Source organism: Rousettus aegyptiacus, unplaced genomic scaffold (genome assembly GCF_014176215.1).
Source record: "Rousettus aegyptiacus isolate mRouAeg1 unplaced genomic scaffold, mRouAeg1.p scaffold_m13_p_14, whole genome shotgun sequence".
Classification (NCBI taxonomy): domain Eukaryota; kingdom Metazoa; phylum Chordata; class Mammalia; order Chiroptera; family Pteropodidae; genus Rousettus; species Rousettus aegyptiacus.
The window spans coordinates 56,139,935-56,162,717 of NW_023416289.1; the positions used below are offsets into that span (position 1 = coordinate 56,139,935).

The 22,783-nt window shown below is 40.9% G+C and overlaps 1 protein-coding gene across 13 annotated transcripts in view; it reads left to right on the forward strand.

Annotated features, from left to right (window-relative positions):
• Positions 1 to 22,783, forward strand: part of MCTP2 (multiple C2 and transmembrane domain containing 2) — a 526,866-nt gene that overhangs the window by 471,255 nt on the left and 32,828 nt on the right. For all 13 annotated transcript variants that reach the window (XR_001594232.2, XR_001594234.2, XM_036232007.1 and 10 more), the window contains 3 exons: positions 4,554 to 4,655; positions 6,683 to 6,757; positions 8,636 to 8,755. Coding sequence is in view for 11 of the 13 variants with exons in the window: in XM_036232007.1 (XP_036087900.1) it covers positions 4,554 to 4,655; positions 6,683 to 6,757; positions 8,636 to 8,755 (297 nt within the window). In the remaining 2 variants the exon portion in view is untranslated. The remainder of the gene's footprint in view (positions 1 to 4,553; positions 4,656 to 6,682; positions 6,758 to 8,635; positions 8,756 to 22,783) is intronic.

Consider the following 22,783-nt stretch of genomic DNA (forward strand, 5'->3'; position numbering starts at 1 on the left):
AGAACAGAGGAGTTATGCAACTTAGCCAAAGTTGTCCAACCCGTCTGGGGCAGAGCCAGAATTTAAACTCAGCCCATCTGCCTCTACACCATGATCCTATTTTCTAAGATAAATATAAATATACATTAAAAAGTAGTGATGTGTTTATATGTTTAAAATGAAATATTGTAAAAATCGTGTTTTTTTTAAATCATTTTTATAAATTTTACATGGTTCTTATAATTAATACACATTACTTTTGGAGAGGTAGTGGATATCCTAGGGGAAGGAGCTGATAAGAGAGGCCGATACTGGTGCATCGAGGTTCTCTGGCACCTCCGAAGTTTAGAGCTGGGTTTAGGACTCAGGCAGTGGGTGAGATGGATTGCCTTGGAAGAAAGAAGAGGTGAGATTAAGTGGAGAGGGTTTGTGGTGATGAATTCAGTGCTGCCTCTGCTGACTGATGGTCAACTTTGTGTCGGGGCGCACGGTGACCTTGCAGACATTTTAATCTCGTGCCGTGTGTAACTCACGCCATTGGAAACAGGCGCGATTCTGAGCGGGGACATGAATGTGAATCACCACCAAGAAAAGTGTGTTTATTTACCTCTCGTCCAGCCACAAGTCTGTCCGCGTCACTTTGCATGTGTATTAGTTGGGGCCGACTGGTGTATCGTGGTGGTGTCACGTTAAAGTGTTTTTCTTTCTGCGTGGAATTAAAAGAGTGATTGCACAATGCTTCTTCACGCCCAAATGTTCTCCATTTTTTTGTGACAGTCAAACCAAAGCAATCGATAGGGCTCTTTAGTTTAGGATTGGATCTTACATGTGTATTTTTCATTTCCCAAACCACCTGGTGGTTTTATTTCTTCATATTGATTCTGATTAACTTTGCTATTGAATCAGTTGGTAACTTGTCATATCAAAGAACTTTATAGTAAAACATGATAACAATAATAATAATAATAATAATAATAATAATAATTTTTTAAAAAGAGTTTCAGGTGAGAAAAAGAATTTTCTGTTTCACATACCAACCCCTGATTAAAAATAGTTTAGTTTCCTAATACAATAAATATAGTATCTGTTTGACTCAAAAATTAGTTGTATCACCTAACTTAAAAGAAGTTTTTTTATATTTACTTAAGGCTTGTTTAAGCAGATTTAAAATTCAAGGAAAGCGTGAATAGTTTAAAGATGATTTCAGGTCAGATGAAAATCTAAAGCAGACTCTCTTCTCTGTAACTTGTCTTCTGGCTCCAAAATTCTAATTTATTACTCAGAAACAGACTTCCTGCCCTCTTTCATTTACTGGCTAATTTAACTAGGAATTAACTGTTAGCATACTTTTAATGAAACTTTCTGATAGATCAGTTATTTCTGGAAACAACGTAAAGGGACGTGAAAAGACCCATTTTTGTGGAAGTTGTTTCCCTAATTAGGTTAAATATACATTACCGTCCCGCAAAGATGCTGTCCTAAAATTATTGCCTAGCATCTGCGCTCTTCACCTGTGAAGAGGCAGGTGTGCAGAGATGTGCGATGAGTCAATTTGAAGAGTTTTCTGGTAATACTGAATTTAAAGATAGTATCTATTATTCTATCCAGTGACCCTTATATTTGAGTGAAATGAAATCCTTCCAGATGTCAGCCCACGAAGACTCTCCAGATGAACTTAGAGACTTCCTGTTGTCATACATTGAAAACTGTCATTTTTTTTTTTTTTTTTTTTTTTTTTTTTTTTGCCTCGGCTGGCAGAGATCTCACAATTAAACTTAGTCCTTAAATAAAGTGACTGTCTCATACCCGAAGATGAAAGCATATGTAGATTCTCTGCTCTGAGTTTTCTTTTAGCCGTGCTTTAATTGTCCTACTTAATAGAGATTTTAAAATTACAAACTGCTAGAAATAATTTTTTTGAGTTCTAACTATAAATAATACAGTTCTTGATAGGAAAAATATGTTTTGCTTTCATTTCCTGTAATGTTCACTTATAGGAATTTGGCAAGTTGGGTTGTTACAGAGCTTTTTATCCTGTATTCTTGTGTTGGAAGTTCAATTATATACAGACTGTAGATAATGAAAATATTAAAAAAAAATTTCTCTTTGATTACCATTCCAATGTTTAATTATAATACTAAATATTCAAATGCATTGATCTGTTCTTAACCCAAATATATGCCACAAAGTAGTGTATGGTCCCTTTTCCTTATTCTTTACCTTTCCCCAAAAGATATTCCTTATAACAAACAACCTGACAAAGTGAAATGACCAAATATTCATCAATAGGAGAATTATTAAATCGTAGTTTATTTATATTTTTAATATTATATGTCACTTTAAAGAAATGAGGCAGATCTATATATTCATACAGACAATTTATGAAATTATTTTGATAGATACAAAATGAAGTAATGAAATATTTACAGTTTGACACTTAGGCAAAAACTTTTAAATACTTTTTTCTAGGATATATTTGTGAACATAAATTCTCAATAAAAGTTTCGGAAAGATACATGCCAAATTTCCATCTAGTTTCCATTTGGAGGGAGCTACTAGGGTATTCATGGAAGTTCAAAGGGCCTTTAATTTTTTTTTGTCATTTTTTAAACTTTTTACACACTTTTAAACCTATTATTTATATATTTTAAGATAATATATTAATATTAAATAAAATATTATATTAATATTATATGATAGTATATTAAGATAATATATATTATCCAAGCATGGATAGCCTTGATTACATTTCTCTCTTTAATAACTGCTTCAATGTCCCCAGGTGGATTTTTGCTTTGCTGACACAATACTAGGACATTGAGAAAGCGGAAACGATGATTTACCAAATCAAAAAACAAAAAAAAAAAAAACAAAAAAACAGAACCCTAGAAACTTCTTTTACTATAAAATATTTCTTTTTGTACTGATACCTCTTGTTCTTCTGTTGACCTTCCCTAACCCTTAAGAAATCATGGAAACTTTAAGATAACAGTACAATGCCTGTGAGTCGAAGCAAAGCTAAATTGGACGAAAGTCAGCTTGGCAAATTGTCATGCTGTTGCTGTATTTATTTCTTTCAACTTTAACACCCACAATTTATTAAGTGAGACTGTGGCTAAAAGAGGAAGCTCAGAATCCTGTTTGGACACCGTTTAGGAAGGAAACCAGGTCTTTATGGGGCACCCCCTTCCTCTCAGCCACTGGCCAGGAAAACCATCTTTCTGTTTAGAATCTATTCAATCTAGAGAGGTGGGGTGACTTTGGGAAGGAAGGTGACCTCTCCCTTGTAAAGTGAAATGGCTCTGTTCCCCACCACCCTGCCCCCCCGTGACTGATTCAACTCATTTCCACCACTGTTTATGAGAACACTTGTGCAGAATGTTTGTAGTGACAGCAATAGTCATTTAAAATATGGCTCAGATTTCATGGCTACACATTTCCTCTGTTATTGCAAATCCTTGACCATTACAACCTCAAATGGAGCTTTTGGTCAGCTCAAATTTTTCTGGTGTTCCTTTGGAGTTAACAGGTATGCCTCCTACAAGCCCGAAGTTTAATACATACACGACTACTATGTATAATAAAGCGTTGCTGATTATCAGCTCCGAAAAGAGAATGCCTTAATTGGAGCCAAATTGTTTCCCAAATGATATAGGAAACATTCTTCTTAGACGCCTTACATGCTGGGGTCCACAGCTAGATTACTGTATGGAACTGGTGTGATATGCTGGCCAACAGAGGATATCAGAGGGACTTGTTTATTTTAAAGGGTCGTCAGCGTTTTGTGCGTTTCAAATGTTTTTGGATTGGACCTAAACTTTAGCTATCCTGATTTATTTAATTTGCATTTATCCCATGGCTGTGAGACACTAATTGTTTTATTAAAAGTAGTTTATTTGTTCCTTAAAAATATTTTAATAACTTCTTTATTTTGGAATTATTTTGGATTTACAGAAAAGTTGCAAAGATAATTCAGAGTTTCCATATACACCTCAGCTAGTTTCCTGTATTGTTAACATCTTATACTGCCATACTAAGATGTGTCAGAACTAAAAACTGACATCGTACATTCCTGTTAACTAAAGTCTGGTCTTTATTTGAATTTCGCCAGCTTTTCCACTAATGTCCTTTTTCTGCTCCGGGATCCAACCTCGGGTACCACACTGCATTTAGTCTTATCTCCTCAGTCTTCTGATTTGTGACAGTTTCCAAGTCTTCTTTCTTCCCATGACCTTGGCAATCTTGAGTACTGGCCAGGGATTTTGTAGGATATCATTTTCTTAATAAATAAAAATGTATAACCTCTGGAATTTTTGAAGAAAAGCCCATGTAAATGTCGTAATAATTTGTACCACTAATTTCCCATTAACATATTAGTTTCAGCCTGGTAATTTTAACTCTATCGTCTTAACAGTCATAACAACATTCTAGATTCATAAGTTGATTTATGATGGATGTGATATTTGCTTAATGTTTGCTTCATCTGTGTATGCAGTCTACATTCTTAACTTTGACCCAGTTTGTTTCATTTAAACCTCATAGAAAGTTTGTATTTTATCTATTACTTATGACAGATTCGAGATGGACAAACAAATTGTTACGTATTGAAGAATAAAGATTTAGAACAAGCTTTTAAAGGACTTATTTATTTGGAAATGGACTTCATATATAATCCGGTAAGTCTGACTGGCCCATACCTCCCAGCTTCTGTATACCTAAAGCGAAAGGTGACCAGCATGGAGAGACTCAAATCAATGTAAAATGTTTCAGAATTATTACAGTGAGAGAAGGAAGAGGAAGAGGGAGAGAGAACAGTGTTTTAAAACTCAGCCATGAAATCAATGCTGGACACTCCAGTTTTCAACCGGTGTTAATCTTATTGAGCCAGTACAGTTGGTGGTATTTAATTCTCAATCTATCTATCTAAGTGTCAAGGAAAAAAAATTTAAAAATAAATTAGAAAATTATTTTTTTTAGTGCTGTTACCTGAAATCTTCTAGTTGGTTGTTGGACAGAGATATTTTCAAGCCTTTGACATAGCATTTAATAATTATAGTGAATGTCTTGTTATCCAACACTATCAAAACAAGTACTTACTCAGTTGGAAACTACTGTGAAAGGAGGAAAAAGTTTTTAATGTCTCTTGAATCTTTAGTTTAATGTAAAATATATAAATACACATTCGTGTGCCAATTTTGAGGGTGTGGGCCTGAAACCTTTTTTTTGAAACATGGATTTATTATTTTTAGTTCTAAAACATATTACTTGCATAAATATACTTATAACATCTATAATAATTTCTACTTTCAGTTTCTTTACAGTAGAGATATATTTTAAAGACACTTAGAGAATTATCTGAATCTATAATTCTTCCAGATTGTTTTTTCATAAAATCTCTACCTCAATAACAGTATATTTTTAGCAACTGACCTTTATTAAATCTTTCTAGAACAACATAAATTTCAACTCTTTATAATCCCTGCTTGTCTTTCAATGATTTGTATAATAATTAAAATATAGAATGATAATAATGATAATGAGTAAAACTGGCATAAATAGTTTTGGGACTTGGCACAGTGGATTCCTGATGGGAGTACGATGTGAGGTGAGATTCCTATACGGGCAGGGGAGTGGTCTACTTAGCCGCGAGCAGAAGGTTCTAGAAAGGGAAAGGAGAGCCCAGGTTAATCCAGTTGGCGGTGTAAAGGAGCGTAGGGTAACATTGGCCACCTGCAATGTGCCAGGCCCTGCCATTACTTCACTTACCCCTCACAATAAACCTGGTAAATCAGTATCATTAATGCCTTTTTACCACGAGCAAATGGAATTAAACAGGAGAGCCAATTTGCTCATAAATGAGTGAATCGGGATCCAATTTCAGATCTTTTGACTCTGAAGTTATTCCTATGCTTCTTGTTTGGTATCTTTAAGAAATTATTCTTAAAATCAATGTCAGGGAAATTGCATATTTTATTTCCAGTAATGCTAGAATTCTGGGCACCATTTCCAGTATGCCCTTGGTTGTTACTTCCTCTTTCCCCCTATTTCTTTGACCTTTGCAACGCACACACGTAAAACCTGTTTTAGGGGGAAAAGTCCTAAATAGAAAATATGTTAATTAAGTAATTTTTTAGTCGCCCATCTGATGTAGAGGAGAGGGACATGAGTTTTGTTCTTTGAAATTTTCCTCAGTGTGTTGATGAGGACAAACCACTAACACCCTTCTGAGCCTCAGTTCATTCCCTATCCAGTGGGGCTAAAATGGCTCATCTACTTATTTTTCCACATCATTGAGAAGAAATGAGATTGTGGAAAAGATGTTTTTATAAGCTGGAAGCTGATTTTCGCATGCAAGATTTTGTTGGTGAAAGCATTAGTTCAAAACATCGATGTGAAAGGAAGTTTTACTTTCTAGAGACTTCGGTTTGAGATCCCAATCTGCAGTAGTTTAAAATACCTCTACTGATTTGCAAACATTCTGGAGTCCCCAAGATGCAGTCTGCCCCACCCCAGTGACATGATGCTCATGAAATGATCCCCAGAAACACATGCAGATCATGGGGGGGCCACCATTTTTCTCCGCTCCCTGCCAAAGGCCTTGGGCTCAGACGGTGTTGGATTCTAAATTCTTCTCAGCCATGAAGAAGAAAGGAGAAGAACGAAGTCCACAGAGACGTTATACCTTTTAATGATGTCTTTCTAGGTCAAAGCAAGTATTAGGACCTTCAGTCCCAGAGAAAAGCGCTTCGTTGAGGATAGTCGCAAGCTGTCCAAAAAGGTCGGTGCCTGCAGTAAACCGGCCTGGTGGTGCCCTCAGCGTCCAGCACCCAAGTACTGTTTGTCCTTGCCTGCTTGTTCCTCCCCCTCTCTTCCTCCTCCTTCTCCTCCTCCCCCCTCTCAGTCCCCACCTCTCCCCTCCTTTCTCCTGATCTCCCCTTCCCTTCTAAAACAAGGGCCTCAGTCGGCCTAATAAGAAAGGTCTTAAACCAGATCTATCGGGTGAAACAGAAGGCGTCGGCCCTCCATTGATGTCCCGAATCATCCTGTAAACAAAAATTCCCAGCGTCAGCCTCCGTAAACACTCTGCTGGCCTTGTTTGCCCTGCGCTCCCCCTTCCATCACGGGCATTTTTACCTCCGTCTTTCGAAGTTTCGGGGAGGTATCCTGCCCGTGGAGTTCATAAAGAAATTCATGCAGAAGGTATTTAGTGAACCCAGCCTCAGATTCACCCACAGCAGCTCTTACTAATTTTGGATGGTCTAAATTTGAGATGTGTGGGTGTCGTACCTCATTTCAAATTACCTGTCTCCCCCTCTGCCCATTGCCTCAATTCCTCTTTCATTAGCTCAACCAAAAGTGAAGCTCCGGGCCCCGCCGGGGAAGTTTCACATTTTTTTTTTTTTAGCATGACCTTTACATTTCTTCTCAGTGTACCTCCCTGTCCTGTTCAGACTCAGTTCAGGATTTCACTCTGTACGTATTGTCCCTCTTCAGTTGTGTAACAAAGAACAAAGTGTCCCCTTTAAAAGTGTTTATTACTTCCACCACTTCCTGTGGGGTGAGCAGCTGTGGATGCCATAAAGCAGCTAAATAGAAAGGCATCTTATCATCCTTTTGCTTCCCGTGAACTGAAAACACTTGGAAAAGGCCTTAACTGTCTTCTGAGGGAGCATCCAAATGTTTTGCTTTGGTCTGCCATAGCATCGAGTGTAATATTTATTTTGTGTAATCTGAGTCAGCCTCTTATTTCGTTATTATTGTTGCTGCCTTTCTGTCTGTTTACTTGAAAGTTAAAACCCGAGTTGAGGTAGGTGGGGTAGCTGCTTTGCAAGAAAGTTGAAATGAATCTGTCTACGGCCGGGAGAAACGATATTTCCTTTGCCAAACACAGACCTCCACTTGGGGTGGCTTCAGGACCTGAGAGCGCCAGGGGGCCCGGGACTGAGATCCTGGGATGTATTAGAGTCCCCCTGCGTGGTTCTCGCCACTAGGTGTCCCCCAACACTAGGCGTCCCAAAATTTTCATAGAATTGAAGTTTGTGCTTATCATGCAAATACTATGTGACAGGCACATGTGTAAGCCTTTTAGTTCTCTCTATAGTCTTCAAGGTTAGCACTAATATCAGCCCTGTTGTATAAGAGAGAGAGAGAGTAAGAAACTGGCCCGGGGTCAGACAAGCTAGAAGGTGAGAGAGCTGAATCCCTTCCCAGAATTACACTTTTCCGTAGGCTTTTGCTTCTCCACTCTGTGGGTTAGAATACTTGTACATTTCTTTAAGTCTATCCGTTTCTTTCTAAGCTGGACAAGAGAGAAACCTGTTGTTATTCTCTCTCTCTCTCTCTCTTTCTCACACACACACACACACACGGTGTCTGGCTTCTCTAGCTTTTGCCAGCTCATTTTCTGATGAACATTATTGAAGCAGGTATTGTTCATTAAAGAAACTATCAAATGCATTGGGTTTTCCTTTCCTCTGCAGATGCTCATATTTTAAAAAGAATATTAGAAAAAAAACATTAGGAATTTTTCTTTCTATTTTTTTTTTTTACATTGGCAGCTATACAAAATACAATTTAAATGACCAAGATGCCCGCTCTAAAGATAATATTTGGAGTATTCAAATCTAGTTCCCTATTTTCCATTTTTTTTTATCAGATTTTATCAAGAGATGTAGACCGTGTGAAAAGAATCACCATGGCAATATGGAATACAATACAGTTCCTTAAAAGCTGCTTCCAGTGGGAGTCCACATGGAGAAGTGCAATAGCATTCGTGGTAAGCTCCTTTTTTTTTATGTTCAAATTATTTGTTTCTCAGTCCCCAATCCAAATGCGGGTAGGTTTCATTTTACTGACATGAAGCAGAATAATATACATTCAACCTTGCTGAGGTTCACACCTGTAAGGAAACTTTAAAATGTAAAATGCTATCTCCTCATCTTTCGAAAATATATTATAACATAGGTGATTGTGTAGATGTCTTTCTAAGATAGTACTTATGTCAGATTTACCCTCGGAAATTTCTTAAATTACCCAAACCGTACTCATATACTACCTCTTGGCAAGTTTAAGAGAGTCAATATTCTATATGGTTTTAAATGTTTTTGTGGTAGTGTTGTAACTATGTCTGCGTAGTCCCTACATTGTGCATATTTCTCTCCTTCTGTTCCAGTGAATGCCAGTGTTTTTTGAAAAACGAAAGTTAAAAAAAAAATCACATGACTAAATTAAGATGAAATTGCTCTAATTTATGTTTTAAGTAAACCATTCACTAACTTTGACATGAAAAACATTTATTTATATCACACCCCTTGAGACATAACTGATTGCTACACGTCACACGTTGACTCGACACCACACACGAGAACAGTAATATATGTGAAATGCATACACTTCTCGCTGATAACGTCGGCCCGGCCTCGTAAGGGTAATGAAATCGCAGTCTCAGAACTGCAAGAGATCTTAACACCACCTAAGCCAACCGCGGAGAGCCCAAGGATCTTACAAGGACATGAGGGTTGGCACCATGTCCTCCTTTTACATCTCTGGGATTCTCCCTCATTTGTAAAGGGTCTTGCCCTCGATCAGATTGGTAGGATTAAACGTGGGCGGAGAAGCCAAGCCTCTCAGTGGCTTATCTTGTACATTTTGTATCCTGCCATTAACTTCCGTCCTGTGCAAAGATCACAGTAGGGCTTGATATGACATGTGGGCCGTGATCACGGTCCCTCTGTCTCCTGTTTTCCGTTGCCAGTGCTCTCGCTTATCCCAAAGGTATACCCCTCATTAAAAGAAAAAAATTAGCCCAAGACGTCAGTGAGCTCAAGGCCACGTCCACCTTACGGAGCAAGTATGCCAGCTCCTTAAGAGACTTTTTCCTCGTCATTGGTGAGCATTCTGTTGGTCTACTTAATTTTAGTGTTTTCAGTGCTTCAGGATATAGAGACCCTATGATGGCTTCAGCCTTGACCATTAATATGCTTTTTTTCGGTCTGAAGTATGCTAAAACAGTTGGCTTTAATAAGGATCATGAATAAGGACCTTATTAATTCATATCTGTCTTTCTCTTGGCATTTATTCGTCTACTTCTCTTTCTCAGGTTATCCTCAGCTCGGGGCTTCATGTGTTGGGACCCTCTTCATCCTCTCTACCTCCCCTTTCTACCTTAGTTCTCGTAAGAACTTTCCACAGAATGTTCCGTGTGGTTCTGGGCAAAAGTGGGCAAAGCAACGCAATTGGTGGCTCCTTCCAGTCAGTCCCCAGCCTCTGCAAGGAGAGGGTTTCCTTTTTCTCGAGCGTAGTCTCTGGCACTGTGATTTTTAGAAAAACAGATCCATTGCACTGCGTTCCGTAGTGGCATGACAGGAATGATTAATGGGCTGCCGGCCCGATCTGAAGAAAGATTACAGCAAATGAATAGCAATAGGTCGTCTAATGTGGGGACTTCCAAGCGGGAAAGGAGCTCTGGCAGTGGGGCCACTTCCGCACTGCCTGGTCCCTCCGTCTGCCAGGCCGGCAGGCCCAGGCCACCACGTCGGCCTTTCAAATCCGAGGCCCCGAGAAAGAAAGGTAAAGATGGAGCTCATCTTGCCGGTCTGCCAAAAAGTGTGCTTTTGTGGGGACGCGTGGCTTCATGAGACCGTGGGAAGCCCCACTGTGTGGGGGACATTTTCCATCGCACATCACTGAAAAGATGCCGAGTCACTTAGCAATGGTGCACGTGTAAACGCTCTCCCCGGGTTGTCCCGAAGGTGCTGGGTGAAGAGTGCTCACTTAACCACGCTTGGTGTTCAGTTTTCATTTGAAACTCTGCGTTTATCTTGCACTTACCTTGACCATTTACTTTGGTGGATACTCCATCTCCCTTCCCTACACTGGCAAAGCGTAATTTTATTAGAGAATGTTTTTGTTGCTACTGGCATGGCGGGTCATTCTGCAGAACTGTTTCTGCTCTTAAAGCAAGAGCATATAAAAAATGCATTTTTTAGGATAAACTAAAAAATATATTCTGGTCTCGCTTATTGTTATTTTTAATAGGATTATGGGTAGCCTTCATTTTTTCGGAGAACACTTTGCTTTCATGGATCTCACCTGCAGACCGGACTTAGCTGCCCGTAGAGAGCTGTCGGGCCGTGCTGCGGCCGGCTATGGCGCTGTGCCCCTGACACTGCGTGACTCCGCTAAGGGCTGTCCCTCTGCAGAATGTTGACTCCTCAGGTGACCTGGGCCAGAGAGGAAGGGAGGCCGTGACACCGAAGTCTGGCTGCTCCTCTTTCCCGTTCCGCTCTCGAGGGCGCCGTGCTTGTCATCGGCGGTGCACACCGATGCCCTGTGGTCTGCTGAGCTCGGGACGCTCTGCCCAGTCTTTACTCATCAGTGTGATCACTGGTTCATGCTTCAGCCGCTTGCCCTGGCATTACAGGGGGAGAGCAGTTTCGTGGTGATGTGAAGCAAAGTCTTAAGGCAGGAATTTACTAACCAGCGGGACTGGGCTTGAAGGCCTTCTGCCTTAGAAATTAGGATCAGTGATGGCGCAGGGTTCACTGCGCAGGTGTGAAATGAACCGTTTTGGCTGAAGCGTCCCGGGTGGAGCTTTGCCTTCTCCTCAAGGTACAGGAAGCGGCACCAGCATCACAAGCTAAGGGCAGAAGTGGAGGAATTTCGTTCTCATTCTGTGTTGTCAGATAACATAAAACGGCCTCTTCACATCACGGAGACGTCTGTATTTCCAGATGACACAAAGCAAGAATGCTGTAGGATTTTGTTCGGTATATTCTGGCTCTTAGTTTTAGGACTTCATGAAAGCAAACCAAATATTTTTCTAAGAATTCCTTTGGCTGCCTATAGGAATATATCATATCTTGTTGAAAGCAGGAGTTAAAGGACAGCAGCCTGCTAAGGTCTAGGTCCACACAGCGGCCAGTCAGAGGAGATGGACAAACACGGGAGAATTTATCTTGTTAGACGGTTCAAGCTTAAGCCTCCCCTCTTCACGTACGTGGGGGTCGTAGCTCCAGTACGAAGACAGGAGAGTTCTCCTCAAGTCACTGACCCCTGCAGTGTGAATGTTTCTGTGTGCTGTCGAATCCATTATTCTTGCAAGAAATTAAATTTAGGCTTTTTTTTTTTTTAGAGTGGTTAAACAATTCCAAATCACACTTTTACAGACAGTTTTTTCTAGGATAATTATGGAAAATTTTGTTCATTGTATCTTTGAGTCTTTCTCCTTCCTCTAAGTTTTCTAGATATTTTCTTGTGATCTTTGCTTATTTGTGTGTGTGTGTGTGTGTATGTATGTATGTATGTGTATGTATATATATATATATATATATATGCTCAAAAAGTCACACTCTCAAGTTTTCCAATTGAAAGGTAAATTAGGATGAGGTGTTAGTTTATTGAGAGAGGCCAAGTGTAACTAAAATACAATGCCTACAAGAAAGACATCTGTATATCTCCCTACGAATATCTTTGTAAATATACATGGTATTTTATAGATATGCCCAGACTTCAAAGTCTAGGAATATCTTACAGCTAATGTTTCAGTGCTTGCTAAGCATGTTACACACGTTAACTTGTTTCGTTCTCACGACAGCTATTGAGTATACTGCCTCTCACTGATGCCAGGATGCAGTGATTGTGGTCCTTGTATTTACGCAGATGATGACGACTCTAGGGCCCACCGCAGTGGTCATTTGAGATGTGTATTTAGATGTCGTGAATGAGAGGGAAGCCTGTTCCACGGTGCGTTGGGGTAAAGGAGCTCTCGTGTGAGTGGACGTGATCCTCAGTCATAGTCATTATGCTCACAAGAGGTGGAGCCAGAATTAGAGAAGCCAAAGGTGGAAACGTCTGTGATATCTTTGGGGCACAGCCCAGAGCCTGGGAATCACATGCATGCGGCGCCCCTGGAGCCCCGCGTGATGGTCTGGAAAACCTCAGTGTCTGGCCCTCGGCTGAGGCCGAAATTGGAGTCTGAGTTATTTTTTCTCCACTTTTTGGGAAAGCTTTTAGATGACATAACATGGTTTTCAGGGAGAGCGTAAAGGCTAAAAACAAGTAAACGAAGGGGCCATGGAAGGAATCTGTGCTTTTTAGTTTCTCTTAAAGAATGCCAGGTTGTTCAGAACAAGGGATTAGAGTAGAGAAGAGTTAACTATCTCCACCAGTACATTCCTTCAAAACATCTTAAAACAGTAGTGATCAGAGAGCTAGACCCCTATTTCTAGTGTGTGTGTGTGTGTGTGCGCGCGCTAAATAGTATATCCCCACGTCGCAGAGAGAATACATTATTTGATGATAGTTAAGAAGAATTGAATTCGTTCCTGAAAGATAATTTTGCACTGTGATGTTTGTACTGTAGAACCAATTACATCTGTGGCTTTTTTGTTTTTTGTTTTTATTGGGTACTTATATATTACGAACCGCAGTAGATCTATTGAAAGACTCGAAGTTATCTCATGGCCCACGCGCATTATTTTTCCATATGATAATAAACCCTCAGATTACTTTAAGTAGCAACGATCTCCTGAAGCCATAAGAAAGGGCTGCGTTTGCGTGGTTTTGTGTTTCTACCAATCTCTCAGGCACACACCTATTACATTAAGGGAGGCAAGTCTGCAGGGCATTGATGGATTCCTTATTTTATTAAATTTTTTTTCTTGGACATCTGATGTTAAAAGTAATCTAAATCTACCATATATCAATGGGAATCTTCATAAAGCCATGATTTTAACATCTGTGACTTTTTTTTTCCCCCTGAATTTTTTGAGTGTAGAAAAATGAAGAATTTATTCTTCAGAGTTGACAGGGCCTGCAATATGATACATAATTTAAAGCATCAATCAACCTTCCCCACCCCAATAAGGTTAAAAATACAATTCTTCACTTTCTTACTGATAGTCACCATATACAAAATTCTTAGCATTTAGGTCCTAGAATTTTGAGAAGTCATTTCACATTACACTTAAAACAATAGCCGCAGTGACAGAACCAACTCGTCTCTCACACACACACACACAAAGAAGCACAGGACGTTTTGGAAACAAAAAAATTTTTCTGTTGCATATTTTGTGAGAACGGTTTAGTAAAAATTTTGTGTGAGACCTCGAGGATTGTTTCTATCCATGATTCATTCCTTCTGTGGCCCAGAGAATATTCACATGGAATTTACTTTGATGCAAATGACAACTACAGTGTTAATTTTGTTTTCAGATGCGGTATTAACATACGCTGCTCAGATGTCTTTTTGATGCTTTAGATATTAATGTGTTAACTGTGTCTAAACGATTTACTTTTCCTGTAAGTTCCATCAATTTATTCACAACTAGATGTACCTGCCTTTGGTTAAACTTTCGGTGGCTGTTTCCACCAAAAGTCACAACTGGTGTGCAAAGCAGACATCACTGCCTGTTCGGCAGGTGTTTGTGTATTTGGGACTCAAAGATTAGCAACACTTTGTAAAGCTAAAAAAATACCATAGTTACAATAATGATTTTGTCTGGAGGAACAGATAGTGTTTAGACATCTTAAATGCTCCTCTCTCTATCTCTTTCTCTCTCTATTATATATGTGTGTGTATATATATATGTGTGTGTGTGTGTGTGTGTGTGTATGTATATATATAATAGAGAGGGAGAGGATATACACACACACACACACACGCAAAATGTATAAATATATAATATGCTAAAATATTTGGCAGGTTATATTTGATTTATTTAATGTTTATAAGATGATTTCCCAAATCTTTTCACTGAGACCTGCATAATATACTTTCAAAAATATGTTAAAGTTTCTTCAGCATTTTTTTTTCATAAGAACAATCCATTATTGCAAATTGCGATTATAATTTTTACAACATAATTGCCCCTTGTATTGACAGCTTCTCAGGCATTAACTAATTATGCCATTTAATAAAATTACAGTAATTGCATTAAAAGATTATCTGTTGAAAATTTAAAAGGACAACCTTAACTATTTTAGCATATTTTCATGTTTATATTTTCAACTTAATAATTGAATTATGCTTCCAGACAGAATCACAGCTACGCAGACTGAAATCAGCTGGTGTTTTGGGAGCATCCCAGTTTTGACTAGTGAGCAGGAGACTTTTATTCTGTCAGTCTTAGAGCATCACACGCTGCCAGTCTTCACACGGCCCCGTTAGATGATCAGTGAACGGTTGACTCCCCCGTCTGTGTTGTAGGGCCGGGCCCCGTATGGAACCTGCTGCCACTACCTGCCGCCGCCCCGCGCTTTCTGTGGGGCTGCGCCTGTGAGCACATCTTCTGCCTTCTCTGCCCTTTCTGGTTAGGAGCCGTGGTTTTTCACAGGTTTCAGTGGATTCATTCTGCTTCACTCTCCTGCGCGGAGAAACCCCACTGATTTGAACAGGATCCTGATTTCGGGATCTTAAATCGTGGAGAAAGAGAAGACTGGAGATCCTGTTACCCTCCGAGCCAGCCAGGGCTTGACGGCCACCTTCCTGCTCGGCCCGTCCCTCCCTCCCTGTTTCCGTAAGCACCGCCCGCCCCCTGCGCACACACTGTCACGTGCGGAGATACGAAGGTGGGCTGCTCCTCCCAGGCAGTCACCGGTCCATCTCTCTGTCCGTCTGTCTTCCTCCCCTCTCTTCCTCCGTCTCACCCCATCTTCCCCTCCTCCCAGACTCTCCCACATCCTTTGCTGCCCCTCTATTTTCTCTCCTCTACCTTTCCTCTACCATCCGCCTCTCATATTTAAAATCAAAGCAGTAACCTTTCCATGATTAAAGCACACCGTACGAAAAATTAAATGTGCCCTTTGGAGATAAATTAGAGATCACGAGCATGGAAATATTTTAAGCACACGGCACGAGCCACAGGTGGGGGCGGGAATTATGGTCCGCTGTGACTGCCGTAGGCGACGCTTCTAGCTCAGAGAAAGGCCTCAGTCGGCGGGCCTGAGCGCACGCGCCCACAGAGCTGCCGTTCTGAGGCAGAGGGCGTGTGACGTGAGGACTTGCCGAGGGTCCGGGTGGAGGACAAGGTAGGAATGCAAACCCTCGGATTACGTGCCTTGTAATTAATGTTCAATCTGGTCCTAAGTCTAATAAAAGCACATGGAGCCTCCAAGTGCCAAAGCACGTGGGTCCACCTTTAAGGCTACGATAGTCCTTCTCACGTTTGGCCTGATAATCTAAGTTCATCACGTCAAAAATAGGCCAGTTATAGAAACAGTCATGAGGATGTCAATACAGCACAGGGAATATAGTCGGTAATATTGTGATAACTATGTGAGGTGTCGTCGGATGGATACTAGACTTATCGGGATGATCACTTCGGAAGGTATATAAATGTCTAATCGCCATGTTGTATACCTGAAAATAATATAATATTGTATGTCAACTGTAATTGAAAAATAAAAAAAATTTAAAGAGGAGAGATTCAGGTTAATGTCATACGCTAAAAAATTATTCCGTGTAACACAGCCAAACGATTGAAAGATTGTTTTAGGACATCGTGAGCTGCAGAATCGCCAAAGCCCAGTCTTTTATCTTTGTGAATGTCCTCACTGCTGACTGCAGTGTTGGGTACACAGCAGGCATCTAAGCAGTGCTTCTTGGAAGCCCTCTGGGAGCAGTGCAGGCCACCTGCTCCCAGATACTGCTTTCCCTTTATTCCAGCTCCCCCTCCGACCGTACAGCCCGCGACCCCGTCAGAGGGCACAATCCGTAGACAGCCTACCAACTTCATTATAACCGTGGCCGAGGTGCGTTTCCCTAGCTTTTTCTTGACCCTGCTCATCCAGAGGATGGTGCTAATTAGCAAAATGGCCAAAAGGCAGGCAGTACTGGGAGAACTAGAGGAGGAGGAAGGAAGCTGGCGAATCTCTTACCCTGACCAACAGGCCCTGATTCGGGGGAGGGGGCCAGGGTATTTTTGATTCTTACAGACCTGAGTGCTCCCCCACCCTCATCCGTTTCCATATGTGACACATGGATGTGCAAACATATTGTATGATGCAAAAATGGAAAAGAATATTTAGAGATGAAAGAGAGGGAGGGATGGAGGGTAGAGGGATGGGGGGAGAGAGAGAGAGGGAAAGGAGAGAGTCGGAGGAAGAGGAGGGGAATATAGAGGCCTGGTGTGCGTGAAAACAGTTAACACCAATCTTCTGCTTCGCTTTGGACCTGTTGAAGAACCGTGCTCAGCTCTCATATTTCTGGCTAATTTAATATTGCCTTTTTTGTAGTCCAAGCTTTGTCATTTGTTCCTAAGCTGTCATTTTTATTAGTCCCTCTGGCTGGTCTTCGGGGCTCCCCATCAGGTGGCCTGTGTTCTCCTTGCCTGGCTGGGCTTGGCGAGCCGATGGCCCTTTTATTGCCGTGAGATGCAGGCGTGCTCGCCGAGGTAGCCTGTAATTAGACCCACCACAGGTGACAGTTACGAGAGCGCCTGGTAATCATTCTAGCTGCCTGATCTGATATTTATGGAGAGAGGCCTTCTTTGTGGTCTGGTTAGAGTTTACGCAGCTGTAGTGTACACTTGCCATTTGATTTATGATTTAGGAAGGTGTGTTTTGCTGTCTCTCCCCCAATCCTGCAGTTGTGTCACTGGCTTTTTAAATAACAGCTAATTTGGGGGGGAAGATTTTCTTTGGCCTGATATCCTGGATTTCACTTCTATGAAAAAAAAAAAAAGACACAGAGACAATTAAATCAAAATCCGATTCACTATGTCATCATCAAGCCGTGTTTCTGTGCAGTGTATGCTGTTTTAATCTCACTGGGATGTTCTTCAACCCTAAATCCATATGTTTTGGGCCCTTCGAAGTGATTTTTCTATTTATGCCCAACCTTTAAAATGGTTTTTGTTTCAACTAATTGCTAAGGATGCTTCATTTTGTCAAGGAAAAACAAAAAGAAAGAATGGACTTCTTAGGTCCATTAGTGTTTAAACCAGACCCCCACAACTGCTGTTTTAAGCCTAGAAAAGCATGGGACCACAGAATGTTAAATTGTGGGGTCTTTCGGGTTCATCCATTGAGGCAGAAATCAAAGGCTTGGTAAAGTGATTTTTTCCCAAGGCTTCATGACTTGTTTCCGGCCTCTACACCATATTGGCAGTGTTTGACCTTTGCACTCATGAACTTTGTAATCGTGGTTTCAGTTCCTGAACATGAAACGCATCGACAAAGTAGCTATGGACTTTTTTTTATTAAAAAATTTTTAAAAATCCATTTTCCCTCAAGTCTTATGTTTGGAAAATATTTTATAAGTCTGAAGAGTTGCTGCCCTAGAGGAATAACATTCCCCGGAGGAACAGAAATTGGTGTTGTTACATCGGGTGCCTGACCCATCTCCTCCTGCAGATGGATCTTCCCCATCAATACTTTATGGTGATGGTGATGGTGATGACGATGACAATGACAATGACAATAATGATGACGATCTGTGTTTTTGTGTGTTGGAGGGGTTTAATTTCGGACTTCTGCTATTAATACTTACTCTTACATTATTGGGCTACTATAACCCTTACAGTGAAATATTATCTTACGTTTGTTTTCCATTTAAAGAGCAACAGCATACCGAACATGAACTTGCTGAAAGCAACATTCTTCCTCTCTGGTATAAGCCAGGTACATGCAGCTATAAACTTTCCTGTAAACTATGCCATAGCCAAAGCTTGCTTTACTTGGAAACCATTGAAGACCTCACATTTGTTGGTAAGGCTGGTTTCCCCCTCAGGTTTTTATTTTGCAGAATAGACAATGCGATGTGTTAACAAATTAGCCGCCTGTGGCTTCGATCAACTACACATCTCTTTCACTAAGTTTAATTTTACATTTCATTCGTGATTTTTAAAAGTTCAGTAATGTAAATGTTTTCAAAAGAAAAGCAGTCGATTCCTGGAAATTTAGCACATGCACGCGTGCGCACGCATACACACACACACACACACACACACACACACACGTGGGGGGGGAGAAGAGAAGAAAGGAAAAGGGAAAAGAAAAAGAATAGCAAAATAGCCTCACTGTTGCTCAAGTTCATTTCAAGACATCCTGCAGGTGGCGATAGAAACTCATAAATGATGAAAATCCCAACGGTAAATTTCTGTGGACTGCTTTCTGGGGGAATTTAAATTCAGCAATTTATTTTTAATTTAATAGAATCATCTACAAACAGAAATCATTACATTAGGGAAAAAGGAAACTTTCATGTCGCGTAAACTCTGTTTTTATAATAAGCTTCTCAGGTGTGCTATGGCGTGCCGTCTTCATGCACGGGGGGCGAGATCCAGATTACTGCTAAATTGGTACGGATTTGCTATGGCGAAGAACCATATTAAGCCATTTTTTAAAACTTTCTTTCTTTCTTGACCTGTAGCTAAAATTTGATGCCTATTCTATCGGTGAGCTTCATAAAATCCTTTCCCTTTGAGTTTTCAGAGTTTAGGCGTAGTGCTATGGATGCGTATCGAAACCAGAATATCAAATCCAGTTGCCTCCAGAGGACATCTCCTTCCTTAGCTAATTGTCGAAGCTTAGATGTAATCAGAGTGGGATCCCTGATTTCATGGAAGCTATTTTACCCAGGGATAAAAATACAACATAAACGATTTCTTTTAAAACATTAGAAAATATAGAGTGGATATGAGAACATTGTTCTTCAATTATTTTATTTATTTCATTTTGGACATTAGGCATTCTCAAAGCAAAGTGAAAACACTCAGTAGATCATTCTTTCTTGCTAGTTAAGGTTCAAAAGTTCTTAAATCGCTTTTTGCGAATATATATTTTCATTTGCCATTTTTTTGTAAGTTCGGGTCTGAAAACACTAACACTAAAGTGACTCACTTAGACATAAAGCTAATTTTCAGCGCTCTTTTCTTGTAGTTTCGTTTAAACAACCTTTACAGTGCACATTTGCAAGGGGGAACTGCCTTGATCCTAAGAAAATGTAATTATTTTGGTTTAAATGCTCTAGGCTTTAGATATTGAGTGTCATCAACGGACCACTGTGGTGAGTCTTGAGCAAATGATTTCAGTCTCTCTCTTCTGAACATTTCACTCGGTCTTACAGTGAAGTTCAAGACCAGTAAGGTCTTATAAAGCTATACGATTGGATACAGAATTTCTTATAATAGAACAGGGGGGAAAAGAAAAAAAAAAGAAAAGAAAAGAAACCTCCCAGCCTTGTTATATTCTGTTTCAATTGCTATTCCAATTACTCATGAGGGAGAACAGTGGAAAGAAAGCAAGTCAGAGCCTCGGAAAACCTCTTTCTCACTCTCCGTGTAGAGAATGTTCAGTTCTCTGCTCTGTTAGCAGCTGACCAGAATCTAATCCGTTAAAAAAAAAAAAAATGTATCGTGGTAAGCAGTTCTTGAAAATGTTTATAATAAATGGTAAAAGCCAGGCTTCCACTGTGAGATTAGCAGTTGGAACAGGATGTGTTCATCAGGAAGCAGGTTATAGCCAGCCCAGTGCGCCCTGCCGCGTACCCTGCAGGATAAATGAAGATGTAAAAGCTTGCAGTGCAAGGAGTTTATTTGAGTCCCCCTTTTTTGCTTTTTTTTTTCTTCTTCTTTTTTTGCATATCACAGTGTTGTTTATCACACATGATGTTTTCCTCAATGAATCTATTATGAAGTTCAGCTTATCGATGAAAAGCATCTAATGTTTAGGAGGTCACCCCAACCCTGCCCCGCACACCCCGTGCTCATCAAGCAACCTATGCATATTAATGTAACTGACGCACTTTTACAGAATGGACTTTGTGGCTTGAAAAAAAAAAATAAGAGACTCGTGAAAGACTATTTTCTGGAAATTTGGACTCACCCGCACCGCACCCCCTTCTTAAAGATACAGGAAATACTGCTGAGGATTATGGTGATTTTCCTGCTTTTTGCTTGATTGCGGTCAGTGTCAGCTAGTGGACAGCAGTGCTCATGAATAATGCCTTGTACCGGGTGATACCTGTAGTATCACAGGCAGAGTGACTAAGAGATCAAACACCAGGGCTAAAAAGCCTTAGGGAAGCATTATGTGTCTGAGGTCTGATCTATTGTCTGGGAGGTCGGAGAGTGTTAATGCACTCTGCAAAGATTACACTCCCTCTCTAATTGCTCAGACACTTCCTTAAAGGATTTAAACAGTCAGGAAAGGTGACACTCCTTGTCAATTTTTGTCTTCTGCCTGCAGTTGAAGTTTATCTGTCTTTCCACCGAGACCACTAGATCAAGTAACCTAGCCAGTGTCAAAGGCAGAAACTCCGAATTGAGAGGGAAAGCAACGAGAGATGTTATTTACAGCTCCATTATTACTCGCTCTTTTTAAATGCTTTGCATTCCATTCTGGTGTTTACATTGTGAAAACGGCAGCATATCTGTGTTCGGAAAAGGGGGGTGTTTGGTGAAGAGAGTCCAAGGTTTCACACTGACTTCCCATTAGGCGTCTTTCCGTCTTTTCTCAGTGCCGCGAGGCCCAGGGTGGCATTTTGCATTTAGGTTATTTCAGTTTAAGATTTGGAGAAGAGTGAACTTCAGATCTTCCTCTGTGCCTCTTCTCCTACCAACACAACACATGCACACGCACACTCGTGCACACACACACACACGCACACTCGTGCACACACACACACACACACACACAGTCACTCCATTCCAAAATATTTATCCTGAATTAGGTGTGTACAAGACCGACCCACGCATGGCACCTGATAACTTTGTCCAGACCGTCATTTTACGCTTCAAACGTCCGGGCACGTTTTTAAAAAGCTCTCCTCCCCGCACTAGAGAATGCTCGCTCTCATGGCAGCTGGCCGCGTGTCCCGGAGCTGACACAGTCATTTTATCAGACTCTGTGTCTCGTACATTCTGTTGATTATAGCTCAGTATTTTCTCAATGACACGGAAAAGCTTCAAGGAAGGTTTTAGCAGCTCTTCCACCACAGTAGTTTAGGGAGTACTGGGGATCTGTATGTTAGAGGGAGCACGTTGAACTCCTCAGGTTCACAGTGTGCGCTGCTGTGGGGGGCGGGGGGAGGGCGGGCCCGCGCTTGGCCCTGAGCATTTTCTACCCCCCTGTGCAGTGGCATCAGTGAGAGGTAGGAATTCCTCTAAGATCAGTTCAGATCGCTCATACATGTGGCCCAGAGCCTGCAATATCACATTGACGTAGCTTCCTTGGGAGGATTTCCTGTAATTCAAGATGGTAGTCTGAGTGATGGGTGTAGAAGGCATTTTTTTTTTTTTTAAAGAGAAATCCTTGTTTGTCCCATGGGATTTTCACACTTTTCAGCTGACGGCGCTGCATTTTATTCATACTGTATAAAGCTGTCAGTGTATCGGTCGTGCGCGTCTCCTGACGACTCTGAGCAGATGACGGGAACAATCGCTCGAGGGGGGAAAACACATTTGGACCGGCGTCCTCGGAGAAGCATTTCTCCAGCGTCTCCTGCTCGTGCACGGGCCGGCCCTCGCACTCTTCCTGGCTGCGGGTTCTCCCGCACCCTCGGCAGATTACAGCGAACGTTTCATCTGTATATAAAAATTAAAAATTCAAACAAAAATCTGGCCCACACGAAGCACAGGCCCTTTGGGCATATGGTTCATTATGCACGTTCGTTTAATTACTAGAACACTTGGGACGGCTTTCCTGCCCTCGCTTTCAACTTGCAGAGTTGGATCGCTCCTTATTGCACAGAAAATGTAGCACAGGATTCGGTTCTGAAGGAGGGGGTGGGAGAAAGGAAAGGAAAGGAAATAAAAAAAAGAGCCTTTGAAGAAATTATTGGAATTCACCAGAAGGAGGTACG